Below are 25375 nucleotides of genomic sequence, written 5' to 3' on the forward strand. Positions count from 1 at the left end.
GACAAGCACAAAGAAAGGTGAAACAGATCACAGTGTGACTGTATCCCCCCCTCTAGGGATGGCACCTGGCGTCCTACCTGGGTGCATACCTGGTTGACCGGGGTGCCGGTGTTAAAAATCAGAGATGATGCCTGGGTCCAGGATAGCCCTAGCAGGGACCCAGCACCTCTCCTCCGGGCCATAACCCTCCCAGTCAACCAAGCACTAGAATCCACTGCCGGAGGTCGAACCTTCAGGAGATGCCTCACCGTGTACGCTGGTTGGCCGTCAATCAGACGGAGGAGAGGGGTGGGCCTGGAAACAGGAGACCAAGGGCTGTGAGACATGTGTTTGATTCTAGACACATAAAAATTGGGATGTATACGGCGGGCAGCAGAACACGAACAGCAGAGGGGCTAATTGCCTTAGAGATCGGGAAAGGGCCGATAAACCGGGGGGAAAGTTTGCAGGACTCCACCCGGAGGGGCCGATCCCGGGTGGACAGCCATACCTTCTGCCCGAGACGATACCGGGGAGCCGGGGGTCCACTGGCGGTCCGCTTGTCGTCGATACCTGGAGGTGGTCTTGAGAAGGTCCGACCGGGCTCTCTTTCAGGTACGACGACAGTGGCGGATAAACATCTAGGACAAAGGTATGCCGACCTCTTCCTCTTGCTTGGGGAAGAGCGGGGGCTAATAACCCAGGGAACACTCAAAGGGCGAGAGACCCGTGGGAGAGCAAGGAAGGGTGTTGCGGGAGTATTCGACCCACGCTAGTTTCTGGCTCCAGGTGGTGGGGTTGGTGGAGACCAGGCAGCAAAGAGTAATCTCCAGGTCTTGGTTGGCTGTTGGACTGGGGGTGGAACCCGGAGGACAGGCTGGCTGACGACCCAATGAGTGTGCAGAACGCCTTCCAGACCCGGGAAGAGAATTGAGGACCCCGGTCGGAGACCATGTCCAATGGGAGTCCATGGATCCAGAAGACGTGCTACACCATGAGCTGGGCTGTGACTTTGGCCGGGGGTAGCTTGGGGAGAGGAAGTGGCTGGCGGTGTTGCCATCTGACAGGGGGAGACACGTGACAAAGTCCAGGGATATGTGAGACCAGGGATGGTGAGGGACAGGTAGCTGGAGCTTGCAGAGGAGTCTTGTTCTGCGCATAGATTGTGCATTCGGTGACTAACGCGGAGACGTCAGGAACCATGGTAGGCCACCAAAAGCGTTGTTGCACAAAGGCCAGGGTGGAACGGGAGCCCGGGTGGCAGGCAAGCCTGGAGGAGTGGGCCCGCTTCAGGATCGAGGAGCGAACAGCATCTGGAACAACATCCGGCTATCTGGGCCCTCCCTGGGTTCGGCTGGGAACTCTGTGCCTCACAAACATTTTTCCCTATTCACGAGCTGAGTGCCGTCGCCCGGCATGAGGTGGGAAGGATGGTTCGGATTCAGGGGTTGTAGCTGTGGGGCTTTTGTGGCATGACAGCGCATCCGGCTTGACATTCTTGGATCCCGGTCGGTATGAGAGGGAGAAGTTGAACCGGGTGAAACGCAGGGCCCACCTAGCTTGACTGGAATTGAGACGCTTGGCAGTGAGGAGATACTCCAGGTTCTTGTGATCGATCCACACAATGAACGGATGTTCCATCCCCTCCAGCCAGTGCCTCCACTCCACCAACGCCATCTTCACTGAGAGAAGCTCACGATTCTCCACATTGTAGTTCCTCCCAGTGGCGTTGAGGCGATGGGAGAAGAAGGCGCAGGGATGTAACTTGAGGTCCAGGGCAGAACGCTGGGACAGGACAGCCCCCACTCCGACAGCCGAAGCATCGGCCTCCACCACAAACTGGCGGGACAGGTCAAGATGAACCAAGATGGGAGCTGTGGTGAAACGGTGTTTGAGATCCCAGAACGCCCGGTCAGCAGCTGGGGACCACGTGAACGGAACCTTGGGAGAGGTGAGTGCAGGCAGGGGGAAGCCAGGCTGCTGTAACCCCGGATAAAGTGGCGATAAAAGTTGGCGAATCCGCTCTCACCTTCCCGGGATCTATCTGTACACTCCCTGCAGCGATGATGTAACCCAAGTAGAGTATGGTGGAGCGATGGAATTCGCACTTCTCTGCTTTCACAAAAAGGTTCTCCAGGAGGCATTGGAGAATGTCGGATGTGGAGCATGTGTTCTTGGGCGAAGCGGGAGAAGATGAGGATGACGTCGAGGTAGACAAAGATCAACATGTCAATACTCGTAGTGACCGCTGGCCTTGTTGAAGGCCATCTTCCACTCGTCTCCTTCCCGTATCAGCACCAGGTGGTAGGAGTTCTGTAGGTCCAGCTTGGAGAACACGTGGTCCCCTGGAGCGGCTTGAAGGCAGAGGAGATGATGGTAGCGGGTAACGGGTAGCGGTTCTTCACCATGATGTCGTTGAGGCCCTGGTAGTTGCTGCACGGGAGCAGGGTTTTGTCCTTCTTCTCCACAAAGAAGAACCCTGCACCGGCGGGGGAGGCAGAAGGATGAATGAACCCTGCAGCAGCTAGAGTGTCCTCTATGTAGGTCTCCATAGCCTTGGTCTCCAGACCCTACAGAGAGTTCAGTCGTCCCCGGGGTGGAGTGGTGCCAGGGAGAAGGTCAATCCCGCAGTCATAGGGTCGGTGCGGTGGAAGCGATGTGGCCCGGGCCTTACTGAACACCTCCCAGAGGTCTTGGTACTCCGCGGGAATGGTGGAGAGGTCCAGAGCAACTTCAAAGCCCCAGGAAAGATGTCCCGGGGCAGGCTGTGCTGACTTTAGGCAATGAGCATGGCAGAATGGACTCCAGCCCATGATGGCAAAAGCAGACTGGTCAATAAGGGGATTGTGTCTCTGGAGCAAAAAGAATCCCAATACCACGGGAACCTGAAGAGACTTAATGAGCAGGAATTGTATTGTCTCGCTGTGGTTCCCTGACACACGTAGGTTGATGGGGGTGGTATTGTGGGTGACCCGGCCTATAGAGTGCCCGTCCAACGCCAGGATTGTGTCGATAGAGCACTCATCGGCCCCAGAGTCGATGAGTACCCGTAGAGATTTAGACTGGTTTCCCCACAGCAAAATGGCACGAAAACGGGTGCAAGCAAGGGGAGAGGAAAAGTTATTGTATGGCCCACCAGAGTACTCGCTCCTACCAGTGACCCTGGTCTATTAGTGGACAGGTGGAGACGAAATGACCAGTAGTCCCACAATCCATGCAACTCTTAGTGTGAAGCCTGGATAGCCGTTCGGCTGGAGACAGTCTAGCTCTGCCTAGTTGCATTGGCTCGGGAAGAGGTGAATCGGCAGACTTCGGAGACTATCAGGGGAACTCGGGTAGCCTCGGGTTATCTCGGCAACGGAGCTGTCGGGGACTTCCGGGATGCCTCAGAGGCAAGGTGGAATCCTTGGGCGGGCGCGTGAAATTGAATCTCGTCTCCTTCCTTCGTTCCCGTAGTCGCCCATCGATCCAAATGGTCAAGGCGATGAGCGAGTCGAGATCCGTCAGTAGTTCCCAGGCTGAAAGCTAACCCTTTACTTCCTCCGATACCCTGTGCAGGAACATGTCGAACAGCGCTTCCGGATTCCAGACACTCTCCGCTGCCAACATGCGGAAATTCACTGCATAGTCTGCCACAGTGCGGGAGTCTTGCGGGAGTCTTAACTTCAGGGCAGCCTCTCTCCAGGACAATAGAGCATCGAAAACTTTCACCTGGAGGGGGGTGGAGACAAGCACAAAGACAGGTGAAACAGATCAGGGTGTGACAAATACACTACAAGTTAGAAATGTCCTGCATTGCAGGAAAGTTCTCCTGCAACAGGGTGATCAAATTACATAGGTAAATATATGGCCCATGAGAATCCACATTATACTGTCACAACTCAGCCTTACTTGTGTTGTGCCTTTGACACCTCTATCTGAGCGTATATTGTCCCAATAAGGGACTAAAATGCATTTATAAATTGAATGGAATACAAATCTGGAAAATCAGATGAGACCAAAATGGAATTATTTGGCATCAACTCAACTCGCCGTGTTTGGAGGAGGAGGAATGCTGCCTATGACCCCAAGAACACCATCCCCACCGTCAAACATGGAGGTGGAAACATTATGCTTTGGGGGTGTTTTTCTGCTAAGGGGACAGGACAACTTCACCGCATCAAAGGGACGATGGACGGGGCCATGTACCTCCTTCCCTCAGCCAGGGCATTGAACATGGGTCGTGGAGGGGTACTCCAGCATGACAATGACCCAAAACACACGGCCAAGGCAACAAAGGAGTGGCTCAAGAAGAAGCACATTAAGGTCCTGGAGTGGCCTAGCCAGTCTCCAGACCTTAATCCCATAGAAGGGAGGGAGCTGAAGGTTCGAGTTGCCAAGCGTCAGCCTCGAAACCTTAATAACTTGGAGAAGATCTTTATTTATTTATTTTACCTTTATTTAACTAGGCAAGTCAGTTAATAACAAATTCTTATTTTCAATGGCGGCCTAGGAACAGTGGGTTAACTGCCTTGTTCAGGTGCAGAACAACAGATTTGTACCTTGTCAGCTCGGGGATTCGAACTTGCAACCTTTGGTTACTATTCCAACGCTCTAACCACTAGGCTACGCTGCAAAGAGGAGTGGGATAAAATCCCTCCTGAGATGTGTGCAAACCTGGTGGCCAACTACAAGAAACGTCTGACCTCTGTGATTGCCAACAAGGGTTTTACCACCAAGTACTAAGTAATGTTTTGCAGAGGGGTCAAATACTTATTTCCCTCATTAAAATGCAAATCAATTTATAACATTTTTGACATGCATTTTTCTGGATTTTTGTTGTTATTCTGTCTCTCACTGTTCAAATAAACCTTCTAATAAAATTACAGACGGATCATTTCTTTGTAAGTGGGCAAACGTACAAAATCAGCAGGGGATCAAATACTTCTTTCCCTCACTGTATAATGAATGAGCTTTTGGTTGATCGTTGATTAATGGCTGGCCCCCTACCAAGATGGGCCGGCCTGGTTTTCTGAGGTCGGCAAACTCACATTCAAGGTCAAACACAGCATCAGCAAAGATACCTGCTCCAACTCCTCATCAGTTAAACAGCCAAGATCATTGATCATAAACAAGAGAAAGAGGACATTTTTACCCCACTCAAAACGTCCTATTTTATGTGGGGGCTAAAACCATGATATGGTCAAACAGTAAAGTACAATACGCTCATGATTCATGTAATGAACGTGTCTGCATTGCATCTGTGCCTCTCTGTGGCCTGTTGCTGTGATGAGCGAGCAACTCTCATTCCATGACTTGCTCTAAAGAAAAATGCGTTCATCATTTATTAACATTTCAAAACGAAAAACACAGCTTTGAAAGCTTCGTCCCCTTGTCCCTGTCGAATAGAGAGGGTCTCAGCTTTTTGTAGGCATTTTATTTCTCAACTTTCAATATTCAGCTCAATAGCAACTATTTTACTACCAAGATATTTGATATTGCTTTCACATACGGAGCGGCGCGCTCGCGCAGTTTTGGTCTTCGTGTGTCAAAAAAAGATGCACGTCAAATAACACTTTTACGCGTCATATTACACTATTTTAAGCTTTTCATTTGACGGGTCAAATAACACAATTCTATTATAGCATGTTATTTGCGCTGAATTTGCAAGACAAGCCGCACCACTACCGACAGTAGCACTGGACATCCTGCTGCTTCTGCCAGCCAGCCACATCCCAAGCAGTTGCACTTGATTCATCCTACCTAGGCAAAACACTGAATAATAATCAAGCATTTGGTAAACATTGATGACAGTTTGGTAACTGGAGGTAGGTTGTCTCCCTACTACGTTGACTTCGGTTTGCAGTATCACAAAGTCGCATATCTTTGCACCGGGCGAAAAGGGTCCATGTCAGGGGATATCTTTACATGACACGTTTTTGATTATCTAGAGAATACAGACCATTTCCAATGCATATTTGGAGTTTTGTGGATATCCACCATATCATTGACAAGCTCTGAATCCAGACGTGTCTTTAAGACCAATTTGATATTGTGATTACTCAGAATATCACACATGGACATTTACTATGGCCGGATATGGACTCATTAGATATCCTGGGATAAGTGAAATCCTATGTTCTCTCTTCATGTTGACAAATACTGACTGTATACATAGCATATGCGTTTTCTCAGCACATTCAAGACAGGAAGCTACATTGAGTCCAGATATAGGTCGTCATTGTAAAAAAATAATGTGTTCTGGCTTGCCTAGTTAAATAAAGGTTAAATCAAATAAAAAATATATAAACATTTGCATCCCTTGGCTGAGGTCCATATCCCAGATCTTGATATGCTAAAAATAAGGATGATTTCTAATGCATTTCTGAGTTTTCAGCATGTGCTCAATAATTTCACAAATATGAAATCCATATTTTTCTTTCATGCACATATACTTTTTGGATTCCCTCCGGATATCATATGGCCGGATATGGACTCATTAGATATCATGAGATAGGCCTATCTTATTTGCTTTATATGTTGACAAATACTGACATTAGGCCAACATTGTATATTTTATGTTATCAGCACATACTATGCATATTCTCTTGGCTGAGGTCCATATCAGGACCTTGATATGCATTTTGATATGCTAAATAGGGACACTTTCTGATGCTTATTTGAGTTTTGAGGACATGCTCAATAATTTGACAAATATTAAATCCATATCATTCTTTCAGGCACTAGGCCTATATTTTTGCATTTTACTTCTGGATAAAGGCACACGCAAACCGCAAGCTAAAAAAAAGCATTAACGTGTAGCCTAGCAACAAGAATTACGTATTTTCTGCCGCAAATGAGTGCAACGTAAACGGTGTGATTGAACTGACAACTAGAGAAACAAAGTAAGAAGCTGTTCAGAAAATATCTCAATTAAGTAAATGCTAAAATTAGTAGCTAATTTGAGATCTGTTTGAATTATCTTAGTAACTTGAATCAATAACGTTAACTAATTTGTCAAGTAGCAGTAGGGCTAGCTAGCTAGGCTTGATAGGGGGGTAAACAAATAACGGAATTACCTTCCCTTCTGGGGAAATATTTTTTACCCCCTATCAAGCACCAAGGTGACAGCTAATGTTTTAAAACGTTTAGGCGTATTTTATATTACTAGTTAATATAAGCTAACTAACTAACGTAAACTCGTACATCGCCTTGGTCCGTACAATTGCCCTTATTTTAGCGCCCCAAAAACGTAATACTTCCAGATCAACTGTAATGTCAATACCATTGTAAAGCACAATTGCTCCCCTTTCCAACAAAATAAATGACATGACCTAAACGCTGCCCGTTTCTGCATAATTCAAGCAGGCAATGAGCCCCCAATGGTCTTTTTAAAAATGGCGGGTGGAGATGCGAAACTAATGCGTGATAGTGAGAAGGACAGTTGTCATGTGGGAAAATTGCTTTTTTTCACTAGATCTGTCCATCACCTTATCGCCTCTAAAAGGAAAATAAAACACTATAAAGAGTTTATATAATGTGTCACTACATACCTATTCGAAGGTTTGTGTCGAATTTGAATCGGGTTTTTGGGGCGGTGCTAAAAGTGATCTTAGATGTAAAACCGGCTTTGAGAATGACGATCGCATGCAATGATGACGAAAAAAATTACTAGGTAACCCCCCTTACCCCCGTCACTGTCCATTTCTTGTTTTTAAGCGATGAGAGAAGTGCTACACCTGGTGGAGAGAGATTGTAAGACAGAAATAGTAGCTTTATGCTGCTGTACGTTACGACATGACACGCCACGATGCCACGTTTTTTCAACTTTTCTCCAATACTATAGAGCCATTACCATGTCGATCAACGCTTGAATAGAAACCCAGTTCACACCCCCGATTTTGAAGTCAACACAGTCGCTACAGTCCCATTAGTTTTCTTTGAAGCCTCATTTGAATGTTGCGGTTTGTACGGAATGGGGTGAGTTTATATGTTAGCAACTTGGCTGGCTATCTGTCTAACTTTAGTTTCAGTTACTATAGTTCTTTCGTCATGATGAAGCAGCTAAAGTAGCTCTACCTTGTGGTATGGTTATGTGGAATTGCAATATTTTCTTGCAATATCATAATTTTGATTCACAATGTATGTATTGATAGTTTTGAGTGGATCACAGACCAACACTACCACCACTTTGGGTCTGGACTCCAAGGGACCACCGCTGACGACCCAATCTGCACCCATCGCATCGTTCATAAATAACAAACAGGGCAGTTGCATGTGCAACTTGAATTTTCTGTTAAATTAATAAAATAACTTTTCTCAAAGATTGGTTTACGTTTTTATCTTCCAGAATAGGTTTTATGATTGGAGCTCTGGATTTTCTATGCAGCATTTTTTCTTTTTACACAAATATCAAAGATGTGCTTTGGAAATAGCAACTTGGATTAAATATGTGGATGTTTGCCTTTCCATGGCTTGTATAGCCTACTACTGAATGTGGTGCAAATGTATGCTCAGATATGTCACCTTCATGTGAAGAAGCACAATGATTTTCAGCGCTTGAACAGGTAAAATCATTTGGGCGATGGACATTTCATTAGCCCATTTTCAATCAGACATAGGAGGATAAAACATTAATCTGAGCACCGTGTTGCAGGATAATGTAGAGAATTTTAGGTTTAAAAAGGCTTCAGAAGTTTAATTTCCACTTTGAAATTTCAGACTTGATTTTCCCTTGTGAAAAATGTATCAACCCCTACAAAAATGTCCATTAATTATAATCCACATAACAATTCACATTTCCTGTTGTGACTGGTTCGATTCCAGGCTGTATCATAACCTGTCGTGATTGGGAGGCCCATAGGGCGGCGTACAATTGGCCCAGTGTCATTAGGGTTTGGCCGGGGTAGGCCGTCTTAAATAAGAATTTGTTCTTAACTGACATGCCTAGTTAAAGATGAAATCAAATAAAATGTTCCTGCTTGACCAAACTGTCTTAAATTAAGATCCTACAACTGTTATTTATGAGTTGTATTGCCAGTGGTGTTTTTACATATTGCATTTGTTTTAAACATGCGCTGCTTAAAAAAGAAGAGGAGGACCATGTCTCACCAGTCACTGGTAAAGAAATGGTTGAGAAACGCTGTACTGTACTGTACTGCCAATGTTATGTGTCAGCACTACTGCCTGTGTCTAACTAGGGTGTAGGGTCTGAGTTGTATGTGTGGGTTGAGTTGACACCGTGCGCAGTGATGTAGGCTGGTGTGGATAAAATACCAGGGCCGAATTCTTGTCCCAGTGCACCCCTGATTACATTACACCAGGCCTGCCTGATTCTGATAAATTGGCAGAGTTATGCATTGGACTAGTTCCATTAAGAATTGTGTGTGTGGGCGTGCGTGTGTGTTTCTGCCGGAGTGCTTTGTTTTTGTTATTTGGTGGCCATTACAGAATATCTTATTCTAAAGATCAAAGATACATATGCCGCTGCACATGTCGAAAACTGTCAACTACAACTGGAGAATAAATTAGAGGGTATTGCATAATTAAACCTCTGCTTAAACTGCTTTAACTCTGACACATTGATGTTATGTCACCACCTTGTGGCCTAAATGTGGGAGATGAAATTACTTTTTCATATTAAATTGAACCTTTATTGAGATTAAATTACTTTTCTTGAACCATCCCGAGGGTACTTTATGAAATTAATTCAATGGATTAATATGCATAACTGCAAGTGAAAAAGACAATGCCGTACAGAAGTGTCTGAAAAAGAAGTTTGAGATCATCTGGTTGGCCTCTACCTCTCCAAACACATTGGCAATTGCAGAAGGGTTGTCAATTCACATTTGGCCTATTTGCATTTTTCATCTTCCAATGAGAGTCAAATTAACCAGGCCTTCAGGCTCCAGCCAAAATACATAGAAGGCTATAGGGCTAAATAATATTTAACAATCTACATAAAAATAAATCTGACTTAATGCTTTTAATATTATGGTAAAACAATGTGCAATCAAGTATTATGAGTACCTGACTAAGATCAAGAAATAGTAATGAGAACGAATATCAAAGCAAGTATTTAATTAACATTGTAAGATGAACGAGTTCCATAATACAAGGCGAAATGATATGTTACAAGGCATTAACCAGGCATTATTCTAGGCATACATATCCTAACACCTTGATCACACCGACAGCGTCATTGTGCAAAATGGTACTCAGCATCATCTGCGCTGACTGTTTGGATTCAAAATCTGAGTTTTTGACCAATAGCATTAGTGTAACTCAGCCTCAGACCTACAGGACCAGCAGAATCTGGTCCCAGAGGTGTCACGATTGGAGGGTTGGAGAGAGAAACACAGATAAGGTAGAATTCCTGAAAAGACAATCAACTCTCTTGCTCACAGTAGTTTAGAGTTCACTCTGAATGGATACAAGTTACCACAGAGATCATACATCCATATAGATGGCATCGACGTTCTCTGCAGGGAAAACGTTTCAGATAGATACCAAACATGGATGCCATAATATTACTCTAACACACATGCATTTTAGCATTCAGTCCTCTGGGAACTGTGTGTGAGAGTGAGAGGGGCATTTTGACCTCTTGACGGGGGAAGGGCTGACTGGCTGGTATTATCCTTGTGTACCTGGGCCATTTGCCTCGTCGCCCCAGATGACAGAAAGCATGAGTTGGGGCAAGGCCTACAAGGACATTGTGTACTTAAATAGACCCAATGCTACAATACATTTGATATACTTGTCACGGCCTTCCTCATCAGGTCCTCTTGTCCCCCCCCCTCCCTCAGGGTCACCATGGTTCCTCTCCCTAGTTGCCTGGCAACCAGCTCCTCCTGGAAATTGAGACTACAGTTGACTTCATAATTAAAGACCACGCCCACACTTTACAATAACTACATTTATTAGAGAAAATAATTGCAAGGCCAAATCATGTCTCTGTAGTTTATTTTACAACTAGGCCTTGCAAACACATTCACGTTCAAGTTCTTTATAAATCATCAACTTGGCCAATAGTTTTCCAACCAACAATTGCCTCAATGGTTTTTAAAAGAGGCATTTGGAATTAATATTCAAATAAACAGAAAATGCTGTCTGACAATATGAGTCAGACATAATTGAGAATGTGCAAAGTGAGTGTGCAAAGTGCAATGTAGAAAATAGTCAAAATAAAGAAAAACCCTTGAATGATTAGGTGTGTCCAAACTTTTGACTGGCACTGTATATGTGATGGGATGTATATACAATATGGACACTATATGAATACAATATGTAGTATACCTGAATAATAGAACATGTGCAGCAACAGTTAAAAAGGATAGGCCTTGACTAGAATACAGTATACACATATAACGTGGGTAAAACAGAATGTAAACATTGTTAAAAGTGACCAGTATTCCATGACTATGTACATAGGGCAGAAGCCTCTAAAGTGACGACCTCACCTTTTTTTGTATATATATTTTTTTATTTAACCAGGTAGGCAAGTTGAGAACAAGTTCTCATTTACAACTGGGACCTGTCCAAAATAAGCAAAGTAGTGAGACACAAACAACAACACAGAGTAACACATGGAATAAGCAAACATACAGTCAATAATACAATATAAAAAGTCTATATACAGTGTGTGCAAATGAGGTAGGATAAGGAAGATAAGGCAATACATAAGCCATGGTTGTGAAATAAGTACAATATAGCAATTAAACACTGGAGTGATAGATGTGCAGAAAATGAGTGTGCAAGTAGAGATACTGGTGTGCAAAGGAGCAAAATAAATACAATTAATAACAGTATGGGGATGAGGTAGTTGGATGGGCTATGTACAGGTGCAGTGATCTGTGAGCTGCTCTGACAGCTGGTGCTTAAAGTTAGTAGGGGTGATATGAGTCTCCAGCTTCAGTGATTTTTGCAGTTCGTTCCAGTCATTGGTATCAGAGAACTGTAAGGAAAGGCAGCCAAAGGAGGAATTGGCTTTGGGGGTGACCAGTGAAATATACCTGCTGGAGTGCGTGCTACGGGTGGGTGCTGCTATGGTGACCAGTGAGCTGAGATAAGGCGGGGCTTTACCTAGCAAAGACTTATAGATGACCTGGAGCCAGTGGGTCTGGCGACGAATATGAAGCGAAGGCCAACCAACGAGAGCATACAGGTCGCAGTGGTGGGTAGTATATGGGGCTTTGGTGACAAAACGGATGGCACTGTGATAGACTGCATCCAATTTGCTGAGTAGAGTGTTGGAGGCTATTTTGTAGGTAGGATAGTCAGTTTTACGAGGGTATGTTTGGCAGCATGAGTGAAGGATGCTTTGTTGCGAAATAGGAAGCCGATTCTAGATTTAATTTTTGGATTGGAGATGCTTGATGTGAGTCTGGAAGGAGAGTTTACAGTCTAACCCGACACCTAGGTATTTGTAGTTGTCCACATATTCTAAGTCAGAACCGTCCAGAGTAGTGATGCTGGACGGGCGGGCAGGTGTGGGCAGCGATCGGTTGAAGAGCATGCATTTAGTTTTACTTGCATTTAAAGCAAGTTTTACTTGGCATTGAAGCTCGTCTGGAGGTTAGTTAACACAGTGTCCAAAGAAGGGCCAGATGTATACCGAATGTTGATGTCTGTGTCGAGGTGGATCAGAAAATCACCAGCAGCAAGAGCGACACCACCCGCCTTCTGGGTGGTAGCGGGGTGAATAGGCTGTGGTTTGGGTGGCTGAGGTCCTTGATGATCTTCTTGGCCTTCCTGTGACACCGGGTGCTGTAGATGTCCTGGAGGCCAGGTAGTGTGCCCCCGGTGATGCGTTAGGCAGACCCCACCACCCTCTGAAGAACCCAATATTGATAAACGTCACCTTGTCCTAGAGAGATTTACACAGTTATCAAAACGTCACACCAGGGTAACCTACACAAAAGTGTTTCTAAAATCTCATATGGGAAAAATGAATGGTGGAAAAACGATTGGAACAATTTCCCTGTTTGACTGCTAGGTGTTATGGGTATTATGACTCATACTGTGGTACTCTATATCACCTGTTTCCTCAAAAATGATCATGCAAATTATCTGGTCATACTCACTGTCATTAGCATATTTGGGCGTTTTTAGGCAGAACTGTGTGTAACCATGAAAATATAATACAGTTCATTCCCTCTGTAAACCAAAACTAAATGTAAAACTAGCTAAGTAAATACTACATATCCCAATATACAATGTGCCTCTTCCCGCAATGTAATAAATGTTTTAATAACCCGTACAGTGGGTGGCGGAAATGCACCAATATGTGTAGTCTACCATCATGCCCGTAACATAGAATGTTAAAGAAGAAGACGCAATGGGCACGTTCGTAGATTCGCTCTGGCTATCTACTCCGATCACTCCCGTACGAGTCTGCAGCGAGCAGAATAACTGATTAATTTACGAACGCACCCAACGTAAGAGACTTCCTATTGCATAGCATGTTGGTACTTGTGTACACTGCTAAATAATGTAGCTAGGTTTTAGAGCCACCAGCAGTTATTTTGTGTCATTTCTTGAAATTATATACACTTCTATATGTACAAAACTAATTGACGGGCTGAATTTCAACAAACACCGGTATGGTGGAGGCTGTCGGTAACGCAGTGAATCTTCCCCCCGGAGATCCGCAGCTCATCGGGCTCATCGTGGAACATCTCAAGAACCGAGGCCTGTTCGACGAGTTCCGCAGAGACTGCCTGGCAGATGTGGATACAAAGGTAGCTAATCTAGCTTTCAACTTTTTCTGACTAGCTATCAACGTTCCTTTAAACCTGCTATTTAACGTTAGCTAGCAAATAGTTTCCGCTTTATTTGTCCCACGTTGTTGTTTTTAGCTTAGCTAACTAGCTAGCCAGCTGTTGGAAATGTTGCGGCTATTGATCAATGGGTAACGTAAATGACGTGCTTCTGTCATTGTTGTCATCAGCCTGCCTACCAGAATCTACGACAGAAAGTTGACAACTTCGTCTCTACTCATTTGAACACTCAAGACTGGAACCCATCAATCAACAAAAATCAAGTGCGGAATGTGCTAAGACAAAGCGTCGTGCAGTGAGTAGCTACTATATATATGATTATAATTCTGCTTGTAAATGTCTAATGCATTGTAATTGTTGACAGTACATAACAATTAAATCACGTTTTCAAGCCAAAAACAGTGCCATCTGCACATGAATGGTTAAGATCATGTACCCAGTCTGGATTGCAATCAGGTGTTCCTGCTAATGCCAGTATTTTTTTTATTTCACCTTTATTTAACCAGGTAAGCTAGTTGAGAACAAGTTCTCATTTACAACTGCGACCTGGCCAAGATAAAGCAAAGCAGTGCGACACAAACAGCAACACAAAGTTACACATGGAATAAACAAGCATACAGTCAATAACACAATAGGAAAAAATAAAGTCTATATACAGTGTGTGCAAATGGCGTGAGGAGGTAGGCAATAAATGGGCCATAGTAGCGAAGTAATTACAATTTAGCAGATTAACACTGGAGTGATACATGAGCAGATGATTATGTGCAAGTAGAGATACTGGTGTGCAAAAGAGCAGGAAAGTAAATAAAAACAATATGGTGATTGGGTGGGCTATTTACAGATGGGCTATGTACAGCTGCAGCGATCGGTTAGCTGCTCAGATAGCTGATGTTTAAAGTTAGTGAGGGAAATATAAGTCTCCAGCTTCAGCGATTTTTGCAATTAGTTCCAGTCACTGGCAGCAGAGAACTGTAAGGAAAGGTGGCCAAAGGAGGTGTTGGCTTTGGGGATGACCAGTGAGATATACCTGCTGGAGCGTATGCTACGGGTGGGTGTTGTTATCGTGACCAGTGAGCTGAGATAAGACGGAGCTTTACCTAGCATATACTTATAGATGGCCTGGAGCCAGTGGGTCTGGCGACGAATATGTAGCGAGGGCCAGCCGACTAGAGCATCCAGGTCGCAGTGATGGGTGGTGTAAGGGGTTTTGGTAACAAAAGGAATGGCACTGTGAAAGACTACATCCAGTTTGCTGAGTAGAGTATTGGAAGCTATTTTGTAGATGACATCGCCAAAGTCGAGGATCGGTAGGATAGTCAGTTTTACTAGGGTAAGTTTGGCGGCGTGAGTGAAGGAGGCTTTATTGCGAAATAGGAAGCCGATTCTAGATTTGATTTTGGATTGGAGATGTTTAATATGAGTCTGGAAGGAGAGTTTACAGTCTAGCCAGACACCTAGGTATTTGTAGTTGTCCACATATTCTAGGTCAGAACCGTCCAGGGTAGTGATGCTAGTCGGGCGGGCGTGTGCGGGCAGCGAAAGGTTGTAAAGCATGCCACAGAAGGAGTGTTTTATGGCATCGAAGCTTGTTTGGAGGTTAGTTAACACAGTGTCCAAAGACGGGCCAGATGTATACAGAATGGTGTCGTCTGCGTAGAGGTGGATATATCATTGATATGTATACAGAGAAAAGAGTCAGCCTGAGAATTGAACCCTGTGGTACCCCCATAGAGACTGCCAGAGGTCCGGACAACAGGCCCTCCAATTTGACACACTGGACTCTGTCTGCGAAGTAGTTGGTGAACCAGGCGAGGCAGTCATTTGAGAAACCAAGGCTATTGAGTCTGCCGATAAGAATGCGGTGATTGACAGAGTCGATGAAGACGGCTGCACAGTACTGTCTTATCGATGGCGGTTATGATATCGTTTAGTACCTTGAGCGTGGCTGAGGTGCACCCGTGACCAGCTTGGAAACCGGATTGCACAGCGGAGAAGGTACGGTGGGATTCGAAATGGTCAGTGATCTGTTTATTAACTTGGCTTTCGAAGACTTTAGAGAGGCAGGGCAGGAAGGATATAGGTCTATAACAGTTTGGGTCTAGAGTGTCACCCCCTTTGAAGAGGGGGATAACTGCGGCAGCTTTCCAATCATTAGGGATCTCGGACGATATGAAAGAGAGGTTGAACAGACTGGTAATAGAGGTTGCAACAATGGCGGTGGATAGTTTTAGAAAGAGAGGGTCCAGATTGTCTTGCCCAGCTGATTTGTGCGGGTCCAGGTTTTGCTGCTCTTTCAGAACAGCTGCTATCTGGATTTGGGTGAAGGAGAAGCTGGGGAGGCTCAGGCAAGTAGCTGCGGGGGCGGAGCTGTTGACCGGGGTTGGGGTAGCTAGGAGGAAAGCATGGCCAGCCGTAGAGATGGTTATTGAAATTTTCGATTATCATGGATTTATCGGTGGTGACCGTGTTACCTAGCCTCAGTACAGTGGACAGCTGGGAGGAGGTGCTCTTGTTCTCCATGGACTTTACAGTGTCCCAAAACTTTTTGGAGTTAGAGCTACAGGATGCAAAATCCTGTTTGAAAAAGCTTTGCTTTCCTGACTGACTCTGTGTATTGGTTCCTGACTTCCCTGAACAGCTACATGTTGCAGGGGCTATTTGATGCTATTGCAGTCCGCCACAGGATGTTTTTGTGCTCGTCAAGGGCAGTCAGGTCTGGAGTGAACCAAGGGATATATCTGTTCTTAGTTCTACATTTTTTGAAAGGGGCATGTTTATTTAAGATGGTGAGAAAATTACTTTTAAAGAACGACCAGGCATCCTCGACTGACGGGATGAGGTCAATATCCTTTCAGGATACCCGGGCCAGGTCGATTAGAAAGGCCTGCTCGCAGAAGTGTTTTAGGGAGCGTTTGACAGTAATGAGGGGTGGTCGTTTGACCGTGGACCGATAGCAGATGCAGACAATGAGGCTGAGATTCTGGTTGAAAACAGCAGAGGTGCATTTGGAATGCAAGTTGGTCAGGATAATATCTATGAGGGTGCCAATGTTTACAAATTTAGGGTATATGTGACAGTCATATGTATTGTCTCTGTGGTGTATCAGGTCCGGCATGCTGGAGTCCGGAGTGGACAGAATCATCACCCAGGTGGTGGATCCCAAGCTTAACCACACCTTCAGGCCCCACATTGAGGAAGCCATTCACGACTTCCTGTCTGCTGAGAAGAAGGAGGAGGGTCCATCCAACACTCCATCAGAGACAGAACAGCAAGAGGCTCCAAGCCACACTGGACCCAAAACACCATGAGGTCAGTGTGTCACACCTGTGGTCAAGATTGCTGAAATCAACATAAACATACAAATCATGGGAAAGGTATTGAACTATAATCTCCTCAGAATGTTTCAGGTTCTCAGTTTGTAATTTATCTTTATTTCAGGTGCAGAGAAACGTCTTCTGCTAAAGGTAGACTTTTCTAGAGCTCCATCAGACTGGACAAGGAACTCCAACTTTAAAAACTAGTGTGGAGGTTTCCACAACTCTTAGTCATTCTTCATGTGGAGAAACCAAGCCATGGATTTTAGCTGTCAATGCTGGACATGCCTACCAACTACCAAGTCACAGGAGGAATCGTGCAAAATGACACATTATTGTGTAGCTAGCACAATTGGCTAAATATACCATCTTTTACTTCCAGATAAAGTTGTATGAATTGCTCTGATTTAAATTGCATTTGTGGTTATTGAATTAACAATAGAATGGTCACTTTTATTTCTTAAAAGCCAGAAGTAGTCATTTCGTAATGTTTGCTAACTGATTTTATCCCCCAATGTTTTGCCACTTTTTTTTTTGTGAATTTTGTAAATAAATGTTTTCAACAATAAATGATTTGGTAGAAATGTTTACACCGCCCTTTCATTTTTAAACTGGGTCAATAGAAAATGTGCTGTACTGGCCATGGTAAGACTTCATTGCTGAGTTAGCCTAGATTAAATGATCCATACCTCTGCTACATCTGACTATATTCTTATTAGATTAGAATGATCTCAGCATTATTATACAATTTGGAGCCATCCAGAGCAAAATCAGTGAGATCTCTTGAGGGGAGGGAGGTGCAATGTGTTCCTTATAGAGCACACAGTCCTGGGCAAAACCTTAGCCATAAAAGGGTGTTACAGTCTTTGCCAATTTGAGACTTGACATCTGGAGTACAGCCCAGGATATGAAACTAGCTCCCAGGGGGGATCCAACAGGCTGCCTCTGACAGGTTTGTTGGCATTTCTCTGGGCAGACAGGGTGCAAGGTGATTGGCACGGCATGTTGCTGTCTCCACATCCATGCTATATTTCTCTTGCTACCCTTGGCCGTGTAGGAGAGGCTTAGCTCAATGGCCCTAAGATGCAGCCCCCAGGAAGGGGACGAGGGGCTCTGGATGAGCTGTGCAGAGTGTTCCCACCTGGCTGGGACAAAGGTTAAATTGATAGAGCTGCTTTTGTCTTTCACCACCTCGCCTTTGAGGATGTGCAGACTTAGCAGGCCCTCTATGCTGCATCATTGAGAACTGGCAAGCAGGCCTTTCTGTTGTCTTTTTTTAAAATATCAGATACTTCCACACACCCGACACAACATAATGAGTTTTCTTCGCTCTCCTGGTCTTTGTACAAGTAGTAGGAGAAAAGTCAGAAGGAAATTATATATACACTCTGTGTATTTGGACAGTGAAGCTAAAACATTTATCTTGGCTCTATAATCCAGTATTTTGGATTTGAGATCAAATGTTTCATGACTACAGAATGTTACCTTTTATTTGAGGGTATTTTCATACATATGTTTTACCGTTTAGAAATGAAAGCACGTTGTGTATCTAGTCCCCCCATTTGAAGGTGTCTGGCATACATTTTTTTTTTTACAAATTTGCATATGTAGATGCATGGGCACAAAGATCATACCCCCGAGACATGCTAACCACTCAATTTTACCAATAACAGTGGAGGTTAGCCTTTTTTGGGGGGGGGGGGGTATGATATTTATACCTCTAACTTTCTCACTCAACATTATTCACGTTTCATTCATGATTATCTGTAATCATGGGAGCATCCACATTAGTGTGGAAGTGTTCAGAAACATATTCTATTCTTATTTACCACAAAAGTGACTCCAAAATTATTTACCATTTATTTCTATTAGGCACAACATAATCTGAAACACAACCAAAACAAACTGCAAACACATCCACGTTTGTAGAGTCACAAGCTTGATGTAGTAATTGCGTGCTAGGGGACCAAATACTACACTTTTGGATTCAGGTCTGGACTTTGACTTGGCCATTCTAACACCTGGATATGTTTATTTTTGAACCATTCCATTGTAGATTTTGCTTTATGTTTTGGATCATTGTCTTGTTGGAAGACAAATCTCCATCCCAGTCTCAGGTCTTTTGCAGACTCCATCAGGTTTTCTTCCAGAATGGTCCTGTATTTGGCTCCATCCATCTTCCCATCAATTTTAACCATCTTCCCTGTCCCTGCTGAAGAAAAGCAGGCCCAAACCATGATGCTGCCACCACCATGTTTGACAGTGGGGATGGTGTGTTCAGCTGTGTTGCTTTTACACCAAACATAACGTTTTGCATTGTTGCCAAAAAGTTCAATTTTGGTTTCATCTGACCAGAGCATCTTCTTCCACATGTTTGGTGTGTCTCCCAGGTGGCTTGTGGCAAACTTTAAACTACACTTTTTATGGATATCTTTAAGAAATGGCTTTCTTCTTGCCACTCTTCCATAAAGGCCAGATTTGTGCAATATACGACTGATTGTTGTCCTATGGACAGAGTCTCCCACCTCTGCAGTTCATCCAGAGTGATCATGGGCCTCTTGGCTGCATCTCTGATCAGTCTTCTCCTTGTATGAGCTGAAAGTTTAGAGGGACGGCCAGGTCTTGGTAGATTTGCAGTGGTCTGATACTCCTTCCATTTCAATATTATCGCTTGCACAGTGCTCCTTGGGATGTTTAAAGCTTGGGAAATCTTTTTGTTTCCAAATCCGGCTTTAAACTTCTTCACAACAGTATCTCGGACCTGCCTGGTGTGTTCCTTGTTCTTCATGATGCTCTCTGCGCTTTTAACGGACCTCTGAGACTATCACAGTGCAGGTGCATTTATACGGAGACTTGATTACACACAGGTGGATTGTATTTATCATCATTAGTCATTTAGGTCAACATTGGATCATTCAGAGATCCTCACTGAACTTCTGGAGAGAGTTTGCTGCACTGAAAGTAAAGGGGCTGAATAATTTTGCACGCCCAATTTTTCAGTTTTTGATTTGTTAAAAAAGTTTGAAATATCCAATAAATGTCGTTCCACTTCATGATTGTGTCCCACTTGGTGGTGATTCTTCACAAAAAAATACAGTTTTATATCTTTATGTTTGAAGCCTGAAATGTGGCAAAGTTCAAGGGGGCCGAATACTTTCGCAAGGCACTGTAGCGCCAAGTGAAAAGCTTTAGCTTCACTGTCCGAAAAAACACATTGGGGAGTGTAGTAGATCGATAAGGGCAAGTGGAAAGTGGTTACTATTGACATATTGGACATTGAATATAGCTCATTTGGTTGGTTGCTAAGAGAAGTGACACCTAGTGAAAGCCGATCTTGTCCTGATTTTAACACCACAATTGTCAGCTGTCTGGCGGGAGTAATCAGAAAGCAGGGTGAGGAATTGAACGACCTGGCTCCGTTGCACTCTAGCTGGAAGTCTCTCGTCCTCACTCCCTCTAGTCCGTACCTGTTATGCAGGTCATTGTATGTGGTTGGGATTATCGACTAACACTCTTTGCATCAAGTCAAGTAAAGCCACTTATTACACACGCATAATACCAGTAACTCAGTTAAAAGCCATGGCAACTTACGACCAGATGGTCTGAACACACTCGTTTTTTTATCCTGAATAGTAAAGGTCAAGTGGTGACCAAGTTGTGTTTCAGAGCTCTCACAACAACTGCATATTCCTCCCACACAATGGAGGAGTACTGTGCAGTGTACAGGGCAACACAAGGCCGTGCTGAAGCAGATGCTTTGGCAGTATCTCAAATGTAAGACAAAACCCACAAAGGGGGCATAGTGATCCAAACTAGCTAAGGGACATCATCCTCTAGCCGTGTCTCTTGAGTCTGGCTTGACATAGCTGACAAAGTATGATGTATCATTTCTGGCGAAGAACAATGTATGCAACCAATACAACAGGAAGGGGTATTAATTGGGAGATATCTGGTCACCTGTGGGGTTCATTTGTGTGCCTCGGCTCTGGCACTGGCTACTCCCACTGTTTTGTCTATACTTCGGCAACAAATCATGACACGCAATCATGACTCCCTAATTGTAATTTTTCATATCGCATAATGATAACAATAAATTCAAAGGTTTTTATCATATTTGTAGGACATAGCAAGTAAATCATTTATCATCAAGTGTAAAAAACTCAAATCCACAGATGTACCCAATTACTCACTGATGAGAGAGGACACCAGTACAAATACAAATAAGAGCATCTGCTAAATGACTAAAATGTCAAATGCAAATGACACACATGGTTGAACAGTGCATTGTGTAAGCAACCAAGTGACACAGCACATTTAGCCTTAGATCTGCAGCAATTCAATTTGGGGTCCTTGGGGGGCACAGGTAATGTGAACTTGTTTGTTCACTGCACATCTTGGGTTGGGAAGTCTCAGTTGTCGTTGCATTTGTCTTCTGGACATTATAAATCACCAGAGATATTATTGAAAGAGGACAGAGGGGGGATAAAGTCACCCCCCCACGCCCCTCCCCTTACCCCCATTAGAGCACAGCTGCACGTTGGTCCCAGAGTTGGCTCTCAGAGGCCCAAGCCACAACAATTAAATCCCCGTTCCTCTGCAAAGCCTTAGTGCATCTGTTCATTTTATTGCCCCTCAGATTTTTATCACACATCAGTAGGGGGATTCATTACATAAAGTGGCACACTGAGGTTGCCCGATCCAGGCAAGGTCACTTTTACCACTAGGCACAAGTTCCTCAGTCTCTTCTCTCCACTTCAGCCAGGGAATATGCAGACATAATGTGTATTCAAATCTGTGGTGTAGTGATTAGGGAGCAAAAAAACTGTAGAAAATAAATAATACAAAATACTGAGCTATAGTTAACTGACAAAATAAAGGAAACACTTGAGTAAATGAGGGATACAAAGTATATTGAAAGCAGGTGCTTCCACACAGGTGAGGTCCATGAGTTAATTAACATCCCATCATGGTTAGGGTCATGTTTAAAAATGCTGGGCAGGCAATTATTTTGGCTACCATGGCCATGCCCCCATAGGATGACATTGTCCCCATCCACAGGGCGCAAGTGGTCACTGAATGGTTTGATGAGCATGAAAACAATGTAAACCATATGCCAAGGCTGTCTCAGTTACCAGATCTCAACCCAACTGAACACTAGAGTGGTGCCTGAGACAGCGTTTTCCACCACCATCAACAAAACACCAAATTATGGAATTTCTCATGGAAGAATGGTGCTGCATTCTTCCAATAGAGTTCCAGACACTTGCAGAATATATGCCAAGGTTGAAGCTGCTCTGGCTTGTGATGGCCCAACACCCAATTAATTAAGAAACTTTATATTGGTGTTTCCTGTATTTTGTCAGTTACCCGTATATTGCATTCACATTTATTTTGTTGAAATTGCATTATTTTATACTAATACAATTGCTCAGAGAAAGAGATTTTGTTTAACAGGTATAATACACAATTATTGGCACCCCTGTTTTCAGTACTCAAACACTCTCCCCTCGCGAGGATAAATAAAAAGCCTTTTTCTAAATTGTTTTATGAGTTGGAGAACACATTGGGAGGGATCTTAGACCATTGCTCCATACAGAATCTTTCCAGATCCTTGATATCCATCGTCTGCGTTTATGGACTGCTCTCTTCAATTCAAACCACAGGTTTCTGAGATTGCCATTGCAAAATGTAGATTTAGTGGTCAATTAACCATTTCTTTATTGATTTTGATGTGCTTGAGGTTATTGTCTTGCTGGAAGATCCACTTGCAGCCAATTATCAGCCTCCTGGCAGAGGCAACCAGGTTTTTGGCTAAAAGTTGATGATGCCGTTGATCTTAAGGGCCCCAGGACCAGTGGAAGCAAAATAGCCCCAGAACATCAAACATCCACCATCATATTTTACAGTAGGTATGAGATACTTTTCTGCATATGCTTCCGTTTTTCGACACCAAACCCACCCCTGGTGTGTGTTTTAGACATTTTAGAAAAAGGCTCAGTATCGTGCTCTAGTATTGAATTCAGCGGTGCCAATCATTTTGACCCCCATCTTCTTTAGATTTGTTTTTATTGCTTGTTAAACCAAACCTCTTTCTCTGAGCAAATGTATTAGCAGAAAATAATATAATCTTCCAAAAAATGTTTTGCATACAATATAACAGTATTTGTATGATTTATTTTACAGGCCTACAGTCTTTTTTGCACATCTTCATCAACGTTGCCAATCATTTTGGACCTGACTGTATGCATGGTGAATATGTTAGCAAATTTTCTTAGCAAATTTCTGATTTATATCATATTTGGAAAGTTATATTTTGAAGTAATTAGTTGCGGAATAAGGACTCAATAAGGACAGAGGATAGCGGCTGGCTACAGTTTATTTGTAAAAAAAAAAAGAGAAGAGAATCAATTCATGACACAGAGAGAATTATTAGCAGGCCTATATACATATTAGGCAATTGTATTCATAGTACATTTTATTTTTAAAAAATATTATGAATTCGGCCATTACAAGCACATTCTGCTGTTTTTCAGAGTGAGAAAGAAGAAAGTAAGATCGTAACATGAGCACAGCTTGGCTATTCTATTCATCTGCAGATGTCAGCGCTGATGTAATTTCATTGATTTATCCACTTGTTTTTGGCATGAGTCTGAAGCACAATGCCCTAACAGGGCAAAGTGTATGCAACTCACATGTTTAATGTCAGGCAATGTGCAGATTTGAGTAGACGTTGTGTGTAGTGGGCCCTGTTGTCTTTTCCCACGTGCTTAGGGGCCGCTAGTAGGGGACAGGACAAATACTCTCTCTGTATGCATTGTCATGACCTACTGTATCACAGTGGAACACAAACCAGGTGCCTTCAACACTATCAGAACATTTTATTTGAGTGTCTCACAGAGTTCATTCTCAACCCACATCTTCCATCTCTTCACTCCAATAATTTTGCCACCATATTAGTTGATTTAGAATGGGGAAAATGTACCCAGATACATTTACATTTAAGTAAATTATTTCCAAAATGCCATTCCCAAATGCCACCGTAATTCAAGAATGACCCCAATATCAAAATACAGTCTCTGGAATGCTTATACTACACCTGCATGACCTTTTCTTTTGTGTTTAATCCATCATCATTTAAAAGCTACTCAAATTGTGTTCATACAACATGCACGCACAAGACTTGCATTTTACAACTCATAAAACCAGTTTTACGTTTTGCATTTTTCACAACATCATCATGTGAGAGACAGGGGTACAAGAATGCACATGAACGTTGTGTGTTTGAGACAATGTGTAGGCAGGCATATGTTTCTAGGGCAGGGGTCATTCAGTGGGGGATCAACACAGAGGTTGCCTGAAGTTGGAACTGTTCTCTTTGGTTGTTTTGAAAGCTCTCTGCGAGGATGAAAGAGAGCTGGACAGTCACCAGTCCGAACATGGGGCCCACTATGTGTAAAACCACCCACACACACACACACACACACACACACACACACACACACACACACACACACACACACACACACACACACACACACACACACACACACACACACACACACACACACACACACACACACACACACACACACACACGGCCTCTTCGCCCCCTTCCCAAAACAAAACAACAGCTCCCCCTCCCATCTTCAATCGCCCAGGGCCAGGGGGAGGAGACCGGAGATCACCATGTCTGTGTGGCGCTACTCCACTGGGACCCTGTGATGTCATCATGGCGTGCTGCACATGATCATGCTGCCCTTGGGCTTTACTAAACTGTCACAAAGTCCAGGGGGATCGTTCACAAAAACAGGTTATGCACCCTGGGACTTTCATCCAATGTGCCAGTCTCTGCTTCAAGACAGCACGCCCTTTGGATTTTCCCCCATAACACACAAGAAGCTGTTCTGTTCGACGAACAGTTCTTCTCGCAGCAAGATAGGCACTCAATGCCCTAACCGGGCAAAGTGTATGCAACTCACGACTCTCCTGTGATGAGTAGGGAGGCAGGTGAAATGCTGCTATGATTAAGGGCTGGTTAACATGTGATGATGAAAGGACCTTAGGTAAGAATGCTGGATTTGGCCAAAGCACTGCCTTAGATCCATCTTCTGCTAAAGTGAGTAATGAAGGTTGGGTAGAAAGCGCATGTACTGTAATTCTCTAACTCGCTTGGCTGAAACCATAGACAATAGAATGGCAGTCTTGACTGAGAGCTCCCATAGCTCAAGTGACGACAGGGGCTCAAATGGTGGACTCATAAATGATCGTAGGACAACATCTAACTCCCACGAGGGTACTAAAGGAGCCTTGGGTGGCCGTAGC

The 25375-nt window shown here is 43.9% G+C and overlaps 1 protein-coding gene across 1 annotated transcript in view; it reads left to right on the forward strand.

The window, feature by feature from the left end:
- The first annotated feature begins 13405 nt into the window (after positions 1 to 13405).
- Positions 13406 to 25375, forward strand: part of LOC139422482 (uncharacterized) — a 30855-nt gene continuing 18885 nt past the window's right edge. Inside the window, exons 1-3 of the mRNA XM_071173647.1 lie at positions 13406 to 13700; positions 13910 to 14034; positions 16846 to 17044. Of these exons, the coding sequence (XP_071029748.1) occupies positions 13563 to 13700; positions 13910 to 14034; positions 16846 to 17044 (462 nt within the window). The 5' untranslated portion in view covers positions 13406 to 13562. The remainder of the gene's footprint in view (positions 13701 to 13909; positions 14035 to 16845; positions 17045 to 25375) is intronic.

This window comes from Oncorhynchus clarkii, chromosome 12 (assembly GCF_045791955.1).
Source record: "Oncorhynchus clarkii lewisi isolate Uvic-CL-2024 chromosome 12, UVic_Ocla_1.0, whole genome shotgun sequence".
Lineage (NCBI taxonomy): Eukaryota > Metazoa > Chordata > Actinopteri > Salmoniformes > Salmonidae > Oncorhynchus > Oncorhynchus clarkii.